General features: G+C 44.0%; 1 protein-coding gene across 2 annotated transcripts in view; it reads right to left on the bottom strand.

The window, feature by feature from the left end:
* Nucleotides 1-1,209: 1,209 nt before the first annotated feature.
* Nucleotides 1,210-18,117, bottom strand: part of LOC138796928 (very low-density lipoprotein receptor-like) — a 51,982-nt gene continuing 35,074 nt past the window's right edge. For both annotated transcript variants that reach the window (XM_069976671.1, XM_069976672.1), the window contains 8 exons: nucleotides 17,455-17,995; nucleotides 16,828-16,953; nucleotides 16,495-16,602; nucleotides 15,232-15,468; nucleotides 13,649-14,093; nucleotides 9,902-10,040; nucleotides 3,039-3,073; nucleotides 1,210-1,276 (listed from right to left, as the gene is read on the bottom strand). In XM_069976671.1, the coding sequence (XP_069832772.1) occupies nucleotides 3,062-3,073; nucleotides 9,902-10,040; nucleotides 13,649-14,093; nucleotides 15,232-15,468; nucleotides 16,495-16,602; nucleotides 16,828-16,953; nucleotides 17,455-17,995 (1,608 nt within the window). In that variant the 3' untranslated portion in view covers nucleotides 1,210-1,276; nucleotides 3,039-3,061. The remainder of the gene's footprint in view (nucleotides 1,277-3,038; nucleotides 3,074-9,901; nucleotides 10,041-13,648; nucleotides 14,094-15,231; nucleotides 15,469-16,494; nucleotides 16,603-16,827; nucleotides 16,954-17,454; nucleotides 17,996-18,117) is intronic.

Genomic DNA, 18,117 nt, shown 5'->3' on the forward strand with positions numbered 1-18,117 from the left:
ACGTGATCCACTTCCCAGCTGTATCTCCTGATCGGCTAATTCAAACAATGTAAATCTAGGAGGCTTCATTGTCGTAATTATTGAGCGGCCTAGGAATGTTTATAACTTTTATAAAAATGTTTTATGTACAGGTTTTTATTTCTTACTTTGACTAGCAGCCATTAGTGGCCTGTGTGGTCCCTTAGTGCTGTGTCAGGAACTGCAGGATTGCACAAGCCCTGTTTCGGGACTGTTACATCAAATATCCCTACCATTGTGGCATTTAGCATTAAGGGAGGCTTAGTATCCCCAATGTCTATGATAATGCCTATTCTAAAAGTGTTGTAGAGTGAGTTGGGATAAGTGTTGCAGCAGCACTAGGGACACAGGCTGCTTCCCAAACTGTAATGCAGACTATGCTAAGGCATGTTAGCATTAGAATATACATCAAGGGAGGCTCAGTATTACTAGTGCAACATGATAGTGCTACTAATGTAATGTAGTGCTAATGTAAACAGCCCCCCACCCCAAATCAAGTGGCTGTACAGATTCCAAAAACAAGTTATAATTCACCAGAATACCCCTTCAACATCCATGGTATAGGGATGGTCATAAAATATACATAATCTACAAAGTCTATTAAAAGGCAAAGTATGTTCCAGCATCACAGGGCCCTAACCTGTTTAAAAGCCATTTCTGGACACTTTTCTGATGCAGAGGAAAGTGTGATTCTCCCATTGACTTCTATGTAAGTCTGGATTTTCCTGAACAGATGACCCTATAGAAAAGGTTCTTCAAATCCATGATCTATATTTTCCTGAACAGACACCTTTCAGGAAAAATCCTGAAGGGTGTTAGTGCCGATTAGATGGATCCAGTCCTGGGAAACTTCTACTTTCATCCATCTTTTCTCAGCACCTGGGGAGGAGCGAAGCAGAGCAGACTTCAAAGCCCGCAGCCGGATGAGTAGAATGCACATAGGAATGAAGCACTTCACTCCTACTGTAGATTCACTGATCTCCAGCGAGAATTTCATTACAGTATTGGACACTGCAGCGTCACCTGATTTTTGTTTTGCCATCAGGGTGAGAATGCATACAATTCCATTGATAAATATAGAAAGCTGAATAACTGGCATTTTCACCCAGACATTACCACTAGGCTCCATCTAGATAAATGTTCACTTCTACCCAAGAGGGAAGACAGCAAGAAAACACTCTACACCATCACTTTAACAAATTGTATTTATTCATATATACTTTGTATTATATAGTTCCAGATTTGCGGAGTTCAGGTCCTGGGGGGATAAAATTAAAGCATTGTATTAACTTCCAGTTTTGACTTAACAGATATTACAATTTCAAACAAGGCAGAACTTTCCTCTGGGCCCAGGTCATAATGAAAACTTAAAAGGGAACTCTAGTGGTAAAATATTTCTTTATTTCCAAATCAATTGGTACCAGAAAGTTATATAGATTTGTAAATTACTTCTATTTAAAAATATCAAGACTTCAAGTACCTAAAGGGGAACTCCACATAAGGAAAATTTGTTTTCTATTAACAGTACATTTAAAGAATATATACTCATTTCACTGATGTCTGCAAAAGTCTGCAGTGAAATTAGAGCTATGTTTACACATGTGGGAGTTTCATTGCAGTACTGCAGCATATTCACAAAAATGATGCAGTAACACAAGTAAATTATGCTAAACGGCAGAGGGGATCAAAGCCGGCACTGCAAATCCCACCTGGACAAAAAAACAAGACATAAACCGTGTATCCCATGTAAGATAATATGGGATAAAGTCCTTATTGTGGGGCTCAACTTCAAAGATAAAAGATGCTTGATCATAATATGTGCATGGAAATGAAAGGGAAACAAAATAAATTCAAAAAGTTTGAATTCCAATTTATTCCAATATCAGCGTTACAGTTAGAGTTACTACCTGTAACACCACACAACATGCTGTATTCTCTATCATTTCATTGTGGTCCCACCCACACAGCACAAAGTACTGCAAATAATTCAGTAACACAATGAAACTGCAATGTGTAAACACAGCCTAGATGTTCTGCAACAGATTTGGGTGGAGAATGGGCAGGGTGGAGGACTGATTAACAGCTGAGGGAAAGCATTGCATTCTGGAACCAGTAGTGCATTCTGGCAACTGCTCAACCAGGAAGTACAGAAACACATAATAGAACAAAAAAAACCAACACAAATAGATTTTTGGTAGTTTCAAAACTGGGGTAGATAAGTAATGCTATATGCAGTTTGTTTTTTTTAACCTGTACCTGGAGTTCCCCTTTAACAGCTGCTGAATGTCCTGCATTATTTGCACTCTGACAGTGTTCTCTGCTGCCACCTCTGTCCAAGTCAGGAACTGTCCAGAGCAGGAGATGTTTTCTATGGGGATTTGTTCCTGCTCTGGACAGTTCCTTTCAAGGACAGAGATGGCAGCAGACAGCACTGTGTCAGACTGGAGATATCAGCTGCTCTATGTCCTGCAGAAAGTGGTGTGTTAAGTACCGGAAGACTTCAACTATTTAAAACAGAAGTAATTTGCAGTAATTTGCTGGTATCAGAAAGTTTTATATAGATTTGTAGATTGATAAAAAGGAGCTCCCATTGAAAAAGGGGTATACCCATCTTGGACACTTAAGAAAACGACATTCCTGCAAACTACACTGTTTGCTTATCTTTCAGAGTCAATAGAAGTTACACATCTTGCTACATTTGGTCATTTTCAGTTTCCAGACATTTTCAGCCGTTGGTGCAGTCTTTATGAGCCAATGCTTTTAGTTTGAGATTTTGTTTTTATCTGGTAGGAGCAGGCATTACACTTTACTGTGAAGCCATTGTCTATAGCAACAAATCTGAATACTACTAATTTTCAGATGGGCTTTGGAAAGTTGGACAGTACCTACTGGGGTACATAGAGCAACTAACAATTTCCCCTTAAACACCCTTGCAGCTGCTGTTTTTATCCAACTCTGGGTTATCCTTTTAAGACTTTCAACGCGAAAACTTACTAGAGAATTCTAGGAAAACACCATACCTTATTTTCTCACAAGTCTTGTCTCAGATGTTATCCTTTGGGGAAAAAAAAACAAAAACAAGTTATCCTAAATCTAAATGGCATAAATATTCAAAGAGAAACGTGCAAGTTTGAGGATACACTCTTGTACTATGTATAGAATAAAATACTGTAAACCACATGATATGGTGCATTTCAGACAATAGCAAAATATCCTGAACTCCAGAAGATCATGACTAAGGGATAGACTATCTACTTGTGGCTACCCACCCCAGCCCATCTCCCAACAGTAAAGACACAACAACTTTGTTGGAAGTAAAGGCCACAGCAGCCTCTTTATTATATTTCACAAAAATAACTTAAATTATTCTGCATAAATAACATGACAACCTTTTAAACAAAGGTGGGAGAAGTTCTTGAAAGCATCCCATAAATTTACCGAGTCTCTGCTTTACCTTTAGCCGCCTTCACCTGCCCAAAGGCACCTACCGAGAGACCATCAACCCTTCCCGGGGACCCTAGCCCACAGGGACCAACTATGACTGGGTACCACCCCAGCCCCAAACCATTTTCCATATCCAGTATATTGGGGGGGGGGGGGGGGAGAATGTATACCTCCTCCCCAATCCACCAAAGCACTCAATTGCCGAAGCCTTCAAAAGCCCCTCTCACTTCGTCCATAGCGACCATGACTGACCCCTTACTAATGGTCGACCCTCCACAACTCCAGAGCGCGCTCAATTCCATCCCTGATTCCCAAGTTCCACAAATCCTGTGGCGTTGAGGTGCAGCCCATCCGGGCTCAAACTTCGCAGCCCCCTCTTCCAGTTCCCTGTGCCGCATTATGATGCAGCCATTCCTGGCCACAAACCTTCCCACTGCATTATTGAGTTTAATCCTGGCCTTATTAATACTTGCCACCGACCTCGCCTGTCTCCATGTCCATCTGGCTACTATGTCAGACCAGACCGTCAGAATCCCCGGGAAGGTACACCAAAGCCTGAGCAGGTCCAATTTAATGCCCCTCATAGGAGCCCTTGATGACCGCACCCCCAAATCATTTCCGCCGGCATGGATCACCGAAATGTTCACGGTCCATGTTGGCGTAAAACTGCAGCTCAGGCAATAAACGAGACCACATCAATCCCCCAACCCCCAGCCACCGGACCTGCACCTCTAGCCTAGAGAAGCCCAGCTGTCATCAGTTAGGCCTCAAATCCACTTGATCTCCCCCCCTGCGCACATAGTGTCTGGCGATTCAGACCAAGCATGGGAAAACACCTAAAATACAACAATAAACCGCATTAGTAATAACCGCTCCCCCCACCCCTCAAGCAGGGTCCACTCACCCAACCCATCACAACCATTGAGGGCACACATAACCAAAACCTGTCCGATTCCAAAACCTGTCCGATTCCCACCTTCCAATCAGTTTAATGACTTCCAGAGCCAACCCCCATCTTGCAGCGGCGGTGGCTGCCCCGATCCAGAAGGAGTGCGAACTAAACTCCCGACTGCTACAGCCCCACAACATGCACACACCGCCGAAAAACTTGCACAAACTGATAAACCGACAAGAAAGCTCCATCGGCTTGTAACGGACCCACGCCCGGTGGCCGCATCTCCTTGAACGACAACCATAACCCTTCCGAACCCTTCCACGCCCTTAGGCGCACCAAGGCCCCCTTTCCCCTCTGGTCTGTTTTTGTTCTCCCTTATCTACATTCCAATACCGCATCCCGCAGAACCACGTCACCATCCAACAACCCCCCCACCTTGCATTTGCTAGGTGCCACCAGCTCATATCCAAAAAGCCCAAAAAAAAGCACGAGAGAAAAGGCCAGAACAAACAAACGACACTCTTATAAAGAGGAACACACTGCTGGCAAAACGTCCACCAAACGCCGCAACAAGACCAACTAAACCAGCCTGCGAGCGTCCTTGACCGCTCTACCCCTCCGGACACCCCGCAGCACCCTGTTCACCAAGAACGACTTATACGAGTTATAGCCCGCTCACCCCTAGCCAGGAACCAGAAAGCCAAAGCGGACATGCGCTGACTAACCCCCCGAAGAGGAAACGCCCCACTCAAACATACACCCAACATAATACAACAAACACCTCCCAATCATGTGGCCCATACATCCCCGCCAATTCCTCCAAAAAGAGCTCCCACTCCCTCCAAAACCTGCAATACATGTTCAACGCTGCCGTACATACAGATCGCCGAACTAGACCCAACGCTGGCTTCAAGCCATCCGCCACAACCACTCTGGGCAAGGACTGCTCTGGAGCTCTGCCCCCGGCACCAGCTCCCAGAACCTGTCCCACTGGAAGCGAGAAAGAGCGTCAGCAATTTCGTTATTAACACCTGGCACATGAACAGCGGTGAAATGAGCATTAAGTTCTAATCCCCTCAAGACAATGCGCCTCAACAACCTAACCATTGGCGGAGAACTGTCTGACTGTGCATTGATCACTTTGCACCACTCCCAGGTTGTCACATTGGAAACGCACCTGCTTGTCTCTTATACGCTCCCCCCACAGTTCTAAAGCCACGACTATCGGGATCATTTCCAGAAAAGCCAAGTTCTTGACCAGGCCCTTGCTCCCCCAGTTCTCTGGCCACCTCCCTACGCTCCACTGGCCCTGCAGAATTGCCCCATAGCCATGCCGGCTGCTGCATCGGTGAATAACTCCAGATCTACACCGACAACCTCCGCTTCCATAACGATGTTACGCCCATTATACTTTCCTAGAAACTCCCTCCACACCACCAGATCCTCCCGCAAGTCTGCCGACAGCCGACCAATGATATGCAATCGCCATAGCCAGCCTTCTACAGAAGATCCGGCCCATGGGCATCACCCGACACACGAAGTTAAGGCGCCCGAGCAGCGACTGCACCTCCCGCAGGCGCAACTTCTTCCTACCGCAGGCCCCAGCTACTGCCTCCCTGAGTTCCTCCAGCTTGTCTTCGGGTAGACAACGCTCCCAACGCACTGTGTCAATGACAATGCCCAAAAAACGAAGCTCCATAGTGGACCCTTCTGTTATATCCGGCACCAGTGGAACCTTGAAATGCAACGCCAGCCTTTCCATGGTACGCAACAGCATTGTGCACACCCAGGCCCGCATCTGCCATGAGGCAAAGTGAAGTCTTCGCCTCAGGCGGCAGCTCTTAGGACCCTGCAGGGGGCGGCACTGGCCGCCCCTGCACAGTGAGCTTTCATGACTTCAGGAGCAGAGAGATCAGCCATAGACTGATGTCTCTGCTCCTGTATGCATATTCTGGGGCGTGCTACGCTAATAGCGTACCGCCCATGGAATATACGTGCAGAAGCAGGGACTCCAGTGTGATGCCGGACTCCCTGCTTCTGCACTATAGGAGCGCCCCCTGCTGTCAGCTGTGTCTGTGTCCTTATTAGGAGGCACACACAGCTGACAGGAGGCTCAGAGCAGGGAACTATGAGTTCTCTGCTCTGTGCCATTCACTTCTAGATGGCAGGCTGTGTTAGTGCTGCGATCTAGAAGTGATCTGGAGCAGCCAGTGATGTCTTCCTGGTCAGGCTGCTCTATGAGATCTGTGATCAGCCTGACCAGGAAGGACCAGGAGGCCACAGGGTCAGCGGGGGAAGGAGTGGCGAGTAGCTGCTGGCCTGTTTTTTGTTTTACTTTGCTGAGATGGGGGGGGGGCACAGGAGATGGATGATACAGGGGGTGATTGTGGAGAGATGGATGATACAGGGGGTGATTGTGGAGAGATGGATGATACAGGGGGTGATTGTGGAGAGATGGATGATACAGGGGGTGATTGTGGAGAGATGGATGATACAGGGGGTGATTGTGGAGAGATGGATGATACAGGGGGTGATTGTGGAGAGATGGATGATACAGGGGGTGATTGTGGAGAGATGGATGATACAGGGGGTGATTGTGGAGAGATGGATGATACAGGGGGCGATTGTGGAGAGATGGATGATACAGGGGGCGATTGTGGAGAGATGGATGATACAGGGGGCGATTGTGGAGAGATGGATGATACAGGGGGCGATTGTGGAGAGATGGGGGGGGACACAGGAGATGGATGATACAGGGGGGACACAGGAGATGGATGATACAGGGGGGACACAGGAGATGGATGATACAGGGGGGACACAGGAGATGGATGATACAGGAGGAATATGAGGAGATGGATGATACAGGGGTGATTGTGGGGAGATGGGGGACACAGGAGATGGATGATACAGGGGGGACACAGGAGATGGATGATACAGGGGGGACACAGGAGATGGATGATACAGGAGGAATATGAGGATGATACAGGAGGAATATGAGGAGATGGATGATACAGGGGGTGATTGTGGGGAGATGGGGACACAGGAGATGGATGATACAGGGGGTGATTGTGGGGAGACACAGGAGGAATATGAGGAGATGGATGATACAGGGGGTAATTGTGGGGAGACACAGGAGGAATATGAGGAGATGGATGATACAGGGGGTAATTGTGGGGAGACAGGAGGAATATGAGGAGATGGATGATACAGGGGGTGATTGTGGGGAGATGGGGGACACAGGAGGAATATGAGGAGATGGATGATACAGGGGGTAATTGTGGGGAGATGGGGAGACAGGAGGAATATGAGGAGATGTATGATACAGGGGGTGATTATGGGGGGCACAGGAGGAATATGAGGAGATGGTGAGACACGTGGGGGGGATTATGATGAGATTGGAGGATTATGAGGAGATGGGGGACACGGGATTATGACTACAGGAGGAGATGGGGGGATTATGACTACATGAGGAGAATGGGGATTATAATAGTGCGGGGACAAGTCATGGCTAACAGAAGTCTTCATGATTGAGTCGGATCCGAATATAGAAGAAAAGAGAAAGTGAACAACTGATGAGAGAAGACGTCACCTGTGAATCACTGGATGTAACTGCACCCTGATCACTATACTGTCACTGTGTGGGGGTAATGCTGGACTCTATACAGTGTTTTTTATTCAGTAGCAGTACTGGTGGTATTGATCAGTCAGTGGTGGAATTTTTCCCTTGTAGTGGCAATATTGGTGATAGTACTTAGTCACTATGGAGTGCTGATATGCAGTCATTATGTGGTGGGATTATTTGGTGTTTATATGATGTTGATCTCAGTTGTGGGGGGGGGGGGGCGCTATTTCAGTTCTCGCCTCAGGCAGCAGAAGAGCTAGAATCGGCCCTGTGCACACCCCCGACCCATATAAAGAAAATGGGTCTCACATTGTGTGTGTTTGCTGATTATGCAGACAGTGAGCAGGGCGTGATCTCACAGGCGGCTTGGCTGGATAACCCAATCCCCTGACTGATTCACCATCTCTGACCGAACAGAAGCAGCTGCTGCACTAATTTTACTGATTGTGATGGGGGGCTGTGATGATCACATGAGGGAAAGCATTGCATTCTGGAAAATGCCAAACCAGGAAGAACAGAAACACAAAACAGAGCAACCCCCCCAAACAAATGGATTTTTGGTAGTTTCAAAACTGGGATAGACAGGTAAGTAATGCTATATGCTTCTGCAGAAGTTTCAGATTTTTTTTACCCTCTACATGGAGTTCCCCTTTAAATGCATTGCTGTGATTGACTTGGCTGGGAGCCATTGGCTCCAGCTGCTGTCAAAAAACTCGTAGCTGGAGGCAGCATTATAACTCCAGCCGCAAGAGGGCGCTACCTCCCAGCCCCCCCCCCCCCCCGCACCACCCCCACCCCCCAGCATTGTGGTGCACAAGTGACTCACGTAGGGGCAGAAGACAGAGAGAAGCCGGGGGAGGACACTTCGGCAGCTGGTGAGCATGTTTAAATTTGTTTATGGCCAGGAAACAGATTTCCTGAAGGCTCCTGAAAGGCTTTCTGATCAGTGTTTCCTGGCTGTAAAAACTGCCACAGATGTGTAAAAGCAGCCTGAGTAAACACCTATACAATATACTGGGCTCTGCCTCTGTATTGGCCTTGGTGATAAGGATTGCTCTGTCCTCTAGTCACTGGCAGAGCTAATCTGTCTGCTTACAAGCATCTCTGCCATGCTGATGTTATGGCCAGTTATGGACTTCCCATAGAAGTCTGATATATTACTGTTGCCATAGCCTACCCATTCAGAGAGATGCACATTAAATATCCATATAACTAAATCAAAAATCAGAAAGCCATATTAACACCAAGTTTCAAAGTGATTTTTTTGTTTTAGCTGAAACTCAATGGCTACAGTCACGCATTCAGTAATTTTTCAGGACCATATATGATGTCTGCAATCATCCACAAAAAAATTGTCCATAATGCATCTACAATCAGTATCTTTTGTGGATCAGCCAAAAAAAAAAAAAAAAAAAAAGGGGAAGGTGATAGTTAACTAAGTGGGAAATCACTGGACCCTAAATTTGTCTTCAATTGTGGATCTGCAATAATGGGCACAAGTACGGAACATGTGAATGTAGCCTAATTTAGGTCAGTAAAAAAGGGCACATTTCCCTCTCTGACCAGCTGGGCATGTTTGACTAACAATTTAAGGAAGAAACACCAGCTACTCCAGTATCTAACACACAGCTACGGTCTATGGAAAACTACGTAAAAGTAAAGAAAAAGAAATAAAAGTCTTGGGAGAAGAATCGAGGATATCTTATCACTGAGGCTCACATCAAAAAGTTATTTGTCCATATCAGTGTCATTGATGAGAAGTGACCAACAATTGGTCAGTCCCACTTCCAAGACACTCCTATACATGTATATGTACACTGGTGCTGTCGAGGGAGGAGATTCTAAGAGAAGGGAAATCTAAAACCGATTATGTAGAACAGTTTAGTTGTGAGACAAGCCCTTAGGAAACATGGGCAAGATACCTGTTCAGTGGTGGTGGCCTCCGATTCAAACGCATCATTGAGGAAGGTTTCAGAAGATTCTTTGTTCTGAACATCTAACGGCTCCATATCCTTAGCAGCTTGTCTAGTCAGAGTCCTTGAAGAAGCTGAGCTAGAGGTCCTAAATATCGTCGGGAGGGGGGGGGGGGGGGGAAGAAATAAACCATTAACATTGAAATCTGTTAATAGGCAAAGACTAGATATTGGTCATTTATAAATAGTGTTCTAAAATGCAATCTGGGCCTTGTTCACCATTATTTAAACATATGCATCAGTTTTGCAAAATGTATAATTCCACATGCATTACTTTAATAAAAAGTACTAGTCAAGCTTATCAGCCAGAAGGTGGCTTAAAGTGACTGTACCACCAGGCCCAGGCTGAAGCACTGGAGGCAGGTCGACCCACCCTTAGTGGGAGGAAACCCTAGCCCCTCTGATAGGGTTCCATTGATTCTAATGGAGTCACGTCATAGAGGGGCTGCAGTTTCCTCCCACTAAGGGTGGGTCGGCCCGCCTCCAGTGCTTCAGCCTGGGCCTGGTGGTACAGTCGGTCACTTTAAGGAAACTACAGTACTACTACAAACCAGACTTGTTATGCTCTGCTCCCACCTGTTCAACACAAGCTGCAGGGAAGGCAGAAGGGGTAAAAAGATGCACAGTAGGGGACACTGTAGTTGGCCCATGTACCCTCTGTCCCCCATATTCAGAGGGGGGAAAGAGGTATCCAGAATGGGGGCTACCTGCAGAAGGGATTTATACAGTATGAGGACTACCTGCACAAAAGATGTATAGAGAATGGGGGAACAACTAAAGAGGGGAAGGGTGGTATATAGTATAGAAGCCCAACAGTGGGACATGCGGTATGACGGCTAAGTGCCATATAGAGTGGAGGCATACTGAATTTCCCCCAAAAAAGGTTTAGCCCTGGGTATTCTAAAACCCAGTCTTATTTTTGGAGAGACGCAGTAGTAAAGGTTACCCACAACAGTGCAGAGTATCAAGGCAAGAAAACGAATCCACTGTTATCTTCAGTGCACTAGGCATTGAGGATAAAAGTAGAGACTTCTAACCTCCCCTTAAAGCGACTCTGTACCCACAATCTGACCCCCCCAAACACTTGTACCTTCGGATAGCTGCTTTTAATCCAAGATTTGTCCTGGGGTCCGTTCGGCAGGTGATGCAGTTATTGTCCTTCAAAAATACTTTTAAATTTGAAGCCCCGTGCCTAACTTTGCACCACCCCTCCGTCCCTCCTCCCCACCCTCTTCAGCATTAGGAATGCCACGGAAACATTTTCTCCATTCTGAACATTGCACAGGTCCTTAACGATCCAGCCCATGTGCCGGGCTGCCACAGGTGGGGAATTGGAGGCCATCTGCCTGGACAATTCCTAATGATGAAGAGAGGGTGGGGAGGAGGGACTGAGGGGTGGTGCAAAGTTAGGGCACAGATACTCCCATTTGGCACGGGGCTTCAAGTTTAAAAGTATTTTTTTAGGACAATAACTGCATCACCTGCCGAACGGACCGCAGGACAGATCTTGGATTAAAAGCAGCTATCTGAAGGTACAAGTGGTTTGTGGGGTCAGATTGTGGGTACAGAGTCGCTTTAAAATCCTGTTATATGCCACACAGGGTTTCAGGATGTTGTTTAACCAGTTTAGCCATTAGTCACAGGATTTATAGTTCAGCTATCTATTACTACTAAACAATTGATCACCGCAAATTTTAAAAGTATTACCAGCTGCCGCCGGAGGTAACTAAGTGAATTCCAAGCACAAGACTCTTCTTAAAGGGGTTATTCAGCAATTTAAATAAACTGGTTTCAGAAAGTTATATAGATTTGTAATTTACTTCTCTCAAGTCTTTAAAAATCTCAACTCTTCTAGTACTTACCAGCTGCTGTATGTCCTGCAGGAAATGCTGATATCTGAGACAGAAACTGTTCATAGCAGTAGCAAATCCTCAGAAAACCTCTGCTGCTCTGGACAGTTCCTGACCTGGACAGAGGTAACAGCACCGAGCATTGACAGGCTAAAAAGAAAACATTTCCTGCAGGACATACAGCAGCTGATAAGTACTAAAAGACTTGAGATTTTTAAATAGAAGTAAATTAAATTACAAAGTGTACATAACTTTCTGAAACCAGTTCATTTGAATGGGGGGGGGGGGGGGAGAGATTTTCGCTGGATAACCCCTTTAATAGAAATTGTGCATGGAACTCTGTTCACTAGCTAAACTATTAAATCTGTTACGGTAACTAAAAACAAATCATTACAGCCTGAAACGCATTGGATTGAACTATACTATGTGGGGACCCTAAGACTATGTTCACACAATGTTTTTTTTATTACAAGAATGGCCGTTGTTGCTAATTAAAACAGCTGTCAATAAAAGGGTTGCATTGAAATAAATGCAAACAATGGCTGTTTACACAGCATTGAACACCCGTTGTTCAAAACAGCTGTGGAAATAATTGACATGCCCATTATTTCCGGCCGTTGTTTCCGAACAGTGTCTGCAAATAGACACTGTGTGGCTGTCACGCCGGCCGTACTGTGCATGGAAATCAATGGTTAATCAAACCAACAGGGCTGGCAGTTTTCAATGGGCTTTAAATAATGTTCCTCTGGCCGATACTGCATTCTGACACTGCAAACAGCTGCTGTTTTACATTGTGTGAACATAGCCTAAAACTGGATATCAAAGAACTGCTTAAATCAGCATCTTAAGTTTTCTGAGCCTATAACACATCAAAAAAAGCACTTTAGTTTTTCCCCATTTTTTCTACTAGAAAAATTTAAAAACGCAGGAATTGTGAAATGGAATTAAAGTGAACCCGTCACGTTAAAAAGGCATTCCAATCTGCAATACGCCATGATTGACAGCTCTCTAGATGTATACTTGTACACAGACAGCTGTCAGTCAGATGTAAGACCACTCACTTGACTACACAACAGAAAATAGAAATGTGGCTAAGACCATCTTCATTGCACACTTCTGAACAGTGGAAAAATTGCCATTGGCTTACCACGTAGAGATTTTCATGAGTAAATGACAAGTTATGCTGAAACCCTTTCCCACAAGAGTATATAGTGCTCTACTCTCTGCTCCTCCTGTTCTAACATGAAGCCTGTAGAGAACTGCATTTTCAGTACAGGTTCCCATTATAAGGTGTACTCCACTTAGGTAAAATACATATTGAGTCATCCCCCCTCCTGGAGACTAAATTTCTTACATACTTACCTTTTCAGTCCCCTTTCCCCAGTTCACAGCCTTCTGCTTTCTACTGAAGATACAAAACTGTGTGAGCTGTTCACTCCATCTCCCCCTCCTCCCGAGACGGCTGATGTAAACAAGTCCTGGGCCAGCTGTCTCTGCGCTCTAATGCCAGGAAAGTTAATCACAGCGAGGTCACCAGCAATTTGACCTCCCAGCATCACAGAGTGCAGAGACAGCCCGCCAGGGACTTGTTTACATCATCCATCATGGAAGAGGAGGGGGGGGGGAGAGACGGAGTAAACAGCTCACATACAATTCTGTGTCTTCAGCAGAAAGCTGCAGGATCAGAACTAGAGGAAGGAGATCGAAAAGATAAGTATGGAACAAATTGTTCATGTCTAGGAGGGGGAATGATTCATGTATTTTACCTAAGATGAATACCCCTTTAAGATTCCAGCTCATTGTGATAGGTATTGGGAACATGGCATAGCTTTTGCTGAATACCAACCTTTTTAAAGCTTTTCTTTTGGTCACAAGCACAAATATTCCTGCCACTAAAGCACACACAAGTAACACTGCAACTGTGCCAACAGTGAGCGGCACAGCGAGGGGTTTTACCCCCTCTTCACAAGTGTCTCCAGTGTAGTCTGGAAAACATCTGCATTTGACGACACCAGCATCTACTATACATTCTCCTCTCATGTTACAAGTGTTACTATCACATGGCCTAGACTCCATTTTTCTTTCAAAATCTTCATTTGTTAGGCTGTTGTCTTCAAGTTCTTCAAATTCATCAGGGAAAGTGTTGCTTTCCAGAGTTGGTGGTTTTGTCTTTGACCAGACTCCTACAGTTGGCTTCTGAAGTCTTGGATGAACCATGCCTTTGGGGGACATTTTAGATTTTGCTGGTGAGGTGACAGGCTTTAAACTATTTTCATCACTGCCATACACACCTGAAAGGAAAAGGATCTATTATATCAAATCAATAGTGTCAAGTATTCCATATGGGGTAGTTTACAATTATTGTAAAGATTCACTTTAAAAAAAATGTTTAATTATTATTAATGATTTTTTGTTTGTCAAATTCAAAGTTTTAACATTGGCCACTAGGTGTCACTATTTTGAGCTCCACTGCCAGTTGTCAATGAATACGTCAATTATAGTGTGGGGGAGTCAGCTGTGCTCCCATGCTTTCAATCACAATGCAGGGAGAGGGCAACAGAGAGGCAAACTAATCCTATATACTTTGTATATGATTGTGACATTACAATTTCACTTTATTTTTACAGTATAAATCAATGTAGGCCTATATTGCTTTTTGTATGTTTAAATCTGATTAAGCTGTGAATTTGCGATAAAAAACATTTTTGACCGCTAATCACACTAAAATCACTATTATAGCAAGAATTCTACCAGCTGCACTAAAACTGCATAATTTGACCATCAATTTGTGGTTAAAAATTGTAATATTTTAGTTGGAATTGTGTAGTAAAATTGCATAATTTACCGGGTCAACAGGACCCAGGAGTGACGGAATGAGCGCATAATAGTTTATTATAGTCTATTGTTTCATTTTTGTTGGACTAAGAAAAAAAATTTTTTCAATGTAATATAGTGATTTATACTGTTAAAAATACTATAAAATTATAGAGGTCACAATCATTTATACAAAGTACATAGGATTAGTTTAAGCAACTACCTAATGTTCAGTTAATGCCTCTCTGAAGTCTGTCGTTCTCTCCCTGCACTGAGGTTGACACCTAGTGGCCAATGTTATAACTTTGTAAAAAGTAGTTTTTTGTATCATACCCAGATATAGGGCCCCATTTACACAGAGCAAGAGGGGCAGTATGACACTATGGGAGGCGCGCGCGCCGCAATGCTCAGCGTCTCTCAGCGCTGAAGAATGAACAGCGTGCGCTCCTCCTATAGAGTGTCATTAGGACAAGGAGGCTAACGGAATTCCGCAGCTGACAATTCCGCCGCAGATTTCCACCCCTCTTGCTCTGTGTGAACAGGGCCTACTAGATATTGATGCCTCTGTCAGAATATGCAAAGTTATTTGTAATGTCATCGTAAAAACCTACTTACAGCCACTCTCATCAGAACCATCCAAACAGTCCATCTGACGATCACATTTCTTGCTGCTAGAAACACACTTCAATCCATCTTTGCATAGAAAATATCCTTTAAGACATTTAGACTCCTCAAGGCACATTGTAGCATTCACTAGTTGATGAATAGGTGAACATCGGCATGTGCGACTTTCATGGTTTGGCAAACAAATTTGGCTACATCCGCCATTTTTCTTTGAGCAGGCATTGCTGCCTGTTATTAAGGAGGAAGAAAATCAATTAAAATTCTATGAAATCAAATGCATAGTCCATAAAAAAAGGAAACAGGATCAAAAGTTGCATGAGCATATTAACATTGATCTGAAATACAGGGTAAATTGTATGTCCTCAGTATGGTCATCCAGTAGACACCGACTGACTAATTCCCTATCTAGATGACAGCCTTTCATCTACTCTGCATACTTATGCAATACAGATCTCAGAGGAGCACCTATAGACGCTCAGTATTTTAATCCCCTCTAGAGAGGGGACTTCAGTTGATTTGGCATAACCCGATTTTCACCAATGTCAGAAAGTTATATAGATTTATAATTCACTTTTTAAAAATCTCCGTTCTTCCAGTACTTATCAGTTGCTGTATATCCTGCAGGAAGTGGTGTATTTTTTCCAGTCTGACAGTGCTCTCTGCTGCCACCTCTGTCTATGTCAGGCACTGTGCAGAGCAGTAGAAAACCGCTCCTACTCTGCACAGTGGCTGATATGGACAAAGGTGGCAGCAGAGAGCGCTGTGTCAGACTGGAAAGAATACACCACTTCCTGCAGGATATAGTGTAGCTGATAAGTACTGGAAAACTGAAGATGTTTACAGTTATAAGTTAGTTACAAATCTATAAGTCCCTGACATAAGTCCCTGACATCAGTTGACTTAGAATGAAAAGATTTTTGCTGGAGTATCCCTTTAATATACCCAGGTGAAGAGCCTCAGATTAACATTTCTTTTCTTATATGGTCCTGAAGACCCAGGGTTGGCAAGCTCTTCTTTTAAACTACCCCAGTGCAAAACTGTCATGCATGCATGCATGCATGTGGGCATGGGGGCAGATGACATGGGCTGGCTAGCGGAGAACACCCCCCGGGGCACTTAAGTCTTATTTACTTATTAAGAAATGGCTTGTAGTACTATGGAAATGTAAAAAAAGTAAAGATATGCCTAGAACCCCGCTTTCCTGCTGACAGATCCCCTTTAATTGCAACTTTTATTGTTGAGATCATAACTTACCTTGCTGAGCTGGTCTGCTATATACCTTTATATCAGTCACTTTTTGCTTCATTTCAAAAGCTTTATTTTCAATTGTACCAATTTTACTAAACCAAACTCTTCCAGTACCTATAAAAGGTAAAATAAATAAAAATGGCTAACAAGACATAACTGGTAATAACATGGGCAAACTCCGGAGAAAGATGGCTCAGCTGGCTATTGCAGTGGATGACATAGCCATTTTTAAACTATATTGTTACCACTTTAATACATAGCATGAATAGGTGCTCATGCCGAATTTCCACATCTATACTAATTTGACTGAACAGTGGACAGTACTGGAAATAAGCATACCATTATCAAACGTTGTCCAGAATACTACACCATCCACAGTTGTGAAGGTGTTCACACCATGCAGCCCACTCCGAACCAGCTTGTAACTTGATCCATCCACTTTAATTGATTCAATTGTACCATATCCTGGAACAAATCAAAGTAAAGTTTATTACCCTACAGTAAACCCTTATAAAAGTTATAAGGGATACTCCAATAGATTGGCATACATTTTTCCTTCTGGTGTCAGAAAGTAATGTAGATTTGTAATTTTCTTATACTTTACTACTTTGAAAATCTCCAGTCTTTGTACTTATCAGCTGCTGTATATCCTGCAAGACGTGGAGTATTCTTTCCAGTCCCAGTGCTCCCAGAGAGTACAGTCAGACTGGAAAGAATAGGACATACAGCAGCTGATAAGTACTGCAAGACTAGAGATTTTTAAATAGACAATTTACAATATATAAAACCTGACATTAATTAAAAAAAAAAAAAAATCTCAGGAGTACCCCTTTAAGTGCCTATAGTTGGAACAAAAACTATGCAGATTTTAACAAATAACTAAACTTCTCCTTTCCCCTGATGCAGCGAGACTATTGCATCAAGGGGGGGGGGGGGGGATATATATTTAAATGCATGAAGAGTTACCTCTATCAGCCCAATAAAGTCTGGTCCCAGAGTCTGCAAATGTCAGCCCTACCACAGCTTTGCTCTTCCTCCACAGCACTCTGCGGTTGGTGCCATCCATATTTGCACATTCTATCTTTACACTGTTTTTTTTACTTTCTAGTCCTGCATCGAAATAGCACATCAGGCCAATAGATGGGTAAAGTGCCAGGCAGGACGGCTTATACAAGTCCTCATTTAACACTTCCGTTTTATACATGCCATTTGAAGTTGCTACTTGGATGGATGGCTTGGATGTGCTAATCCAGAAGATATTTCCAGTTACCCAGTCCACAGCGATTGAGGTCACACTGTCATCAACAAGAACAACTTTCTTCCAGTCTTTCGAATCAGAATCTTTAATTTTCGTTGAGGCTATATATCCACCGTGTTTAACAGCAAAAACAAGAGATCGGTCTTGTACAATGTAGTCAATAGAAGAGATCTGGTTATTGGTCAGACTTGCAATCTGATGTTTTGTAAGAACCTTCTCGTCCGCAGAGTCAAGTTTATGCAGATCAACCTGAGGGCAGCAGAATACTAGGTTAGGCAAGTTTTACAGGCGTTATTGTACTACTTTATTTTAGCAACCTGATCCTTTGGAATCCTTATTTAGTAGCTTTAAAATACACTTCGGAATAAAGA

The sequence above is a fragment of the Dendropsophus ebraccatus genome, chromosome 7, assembly GCF_027789765.1.
Source record: "Dendropsophus ebraccatus isolate aDenEbr1 chromosome 7, aDenEbr1.pat, whole genome shotgun sequence".
Taxonomy (NCBI): domain Eukaryota; kingdom Metazoa; phylum Chordata; class Amphibia; order Anura; family Hylidae; genus Dendropsophus; species Dendropsophus ebraccatus.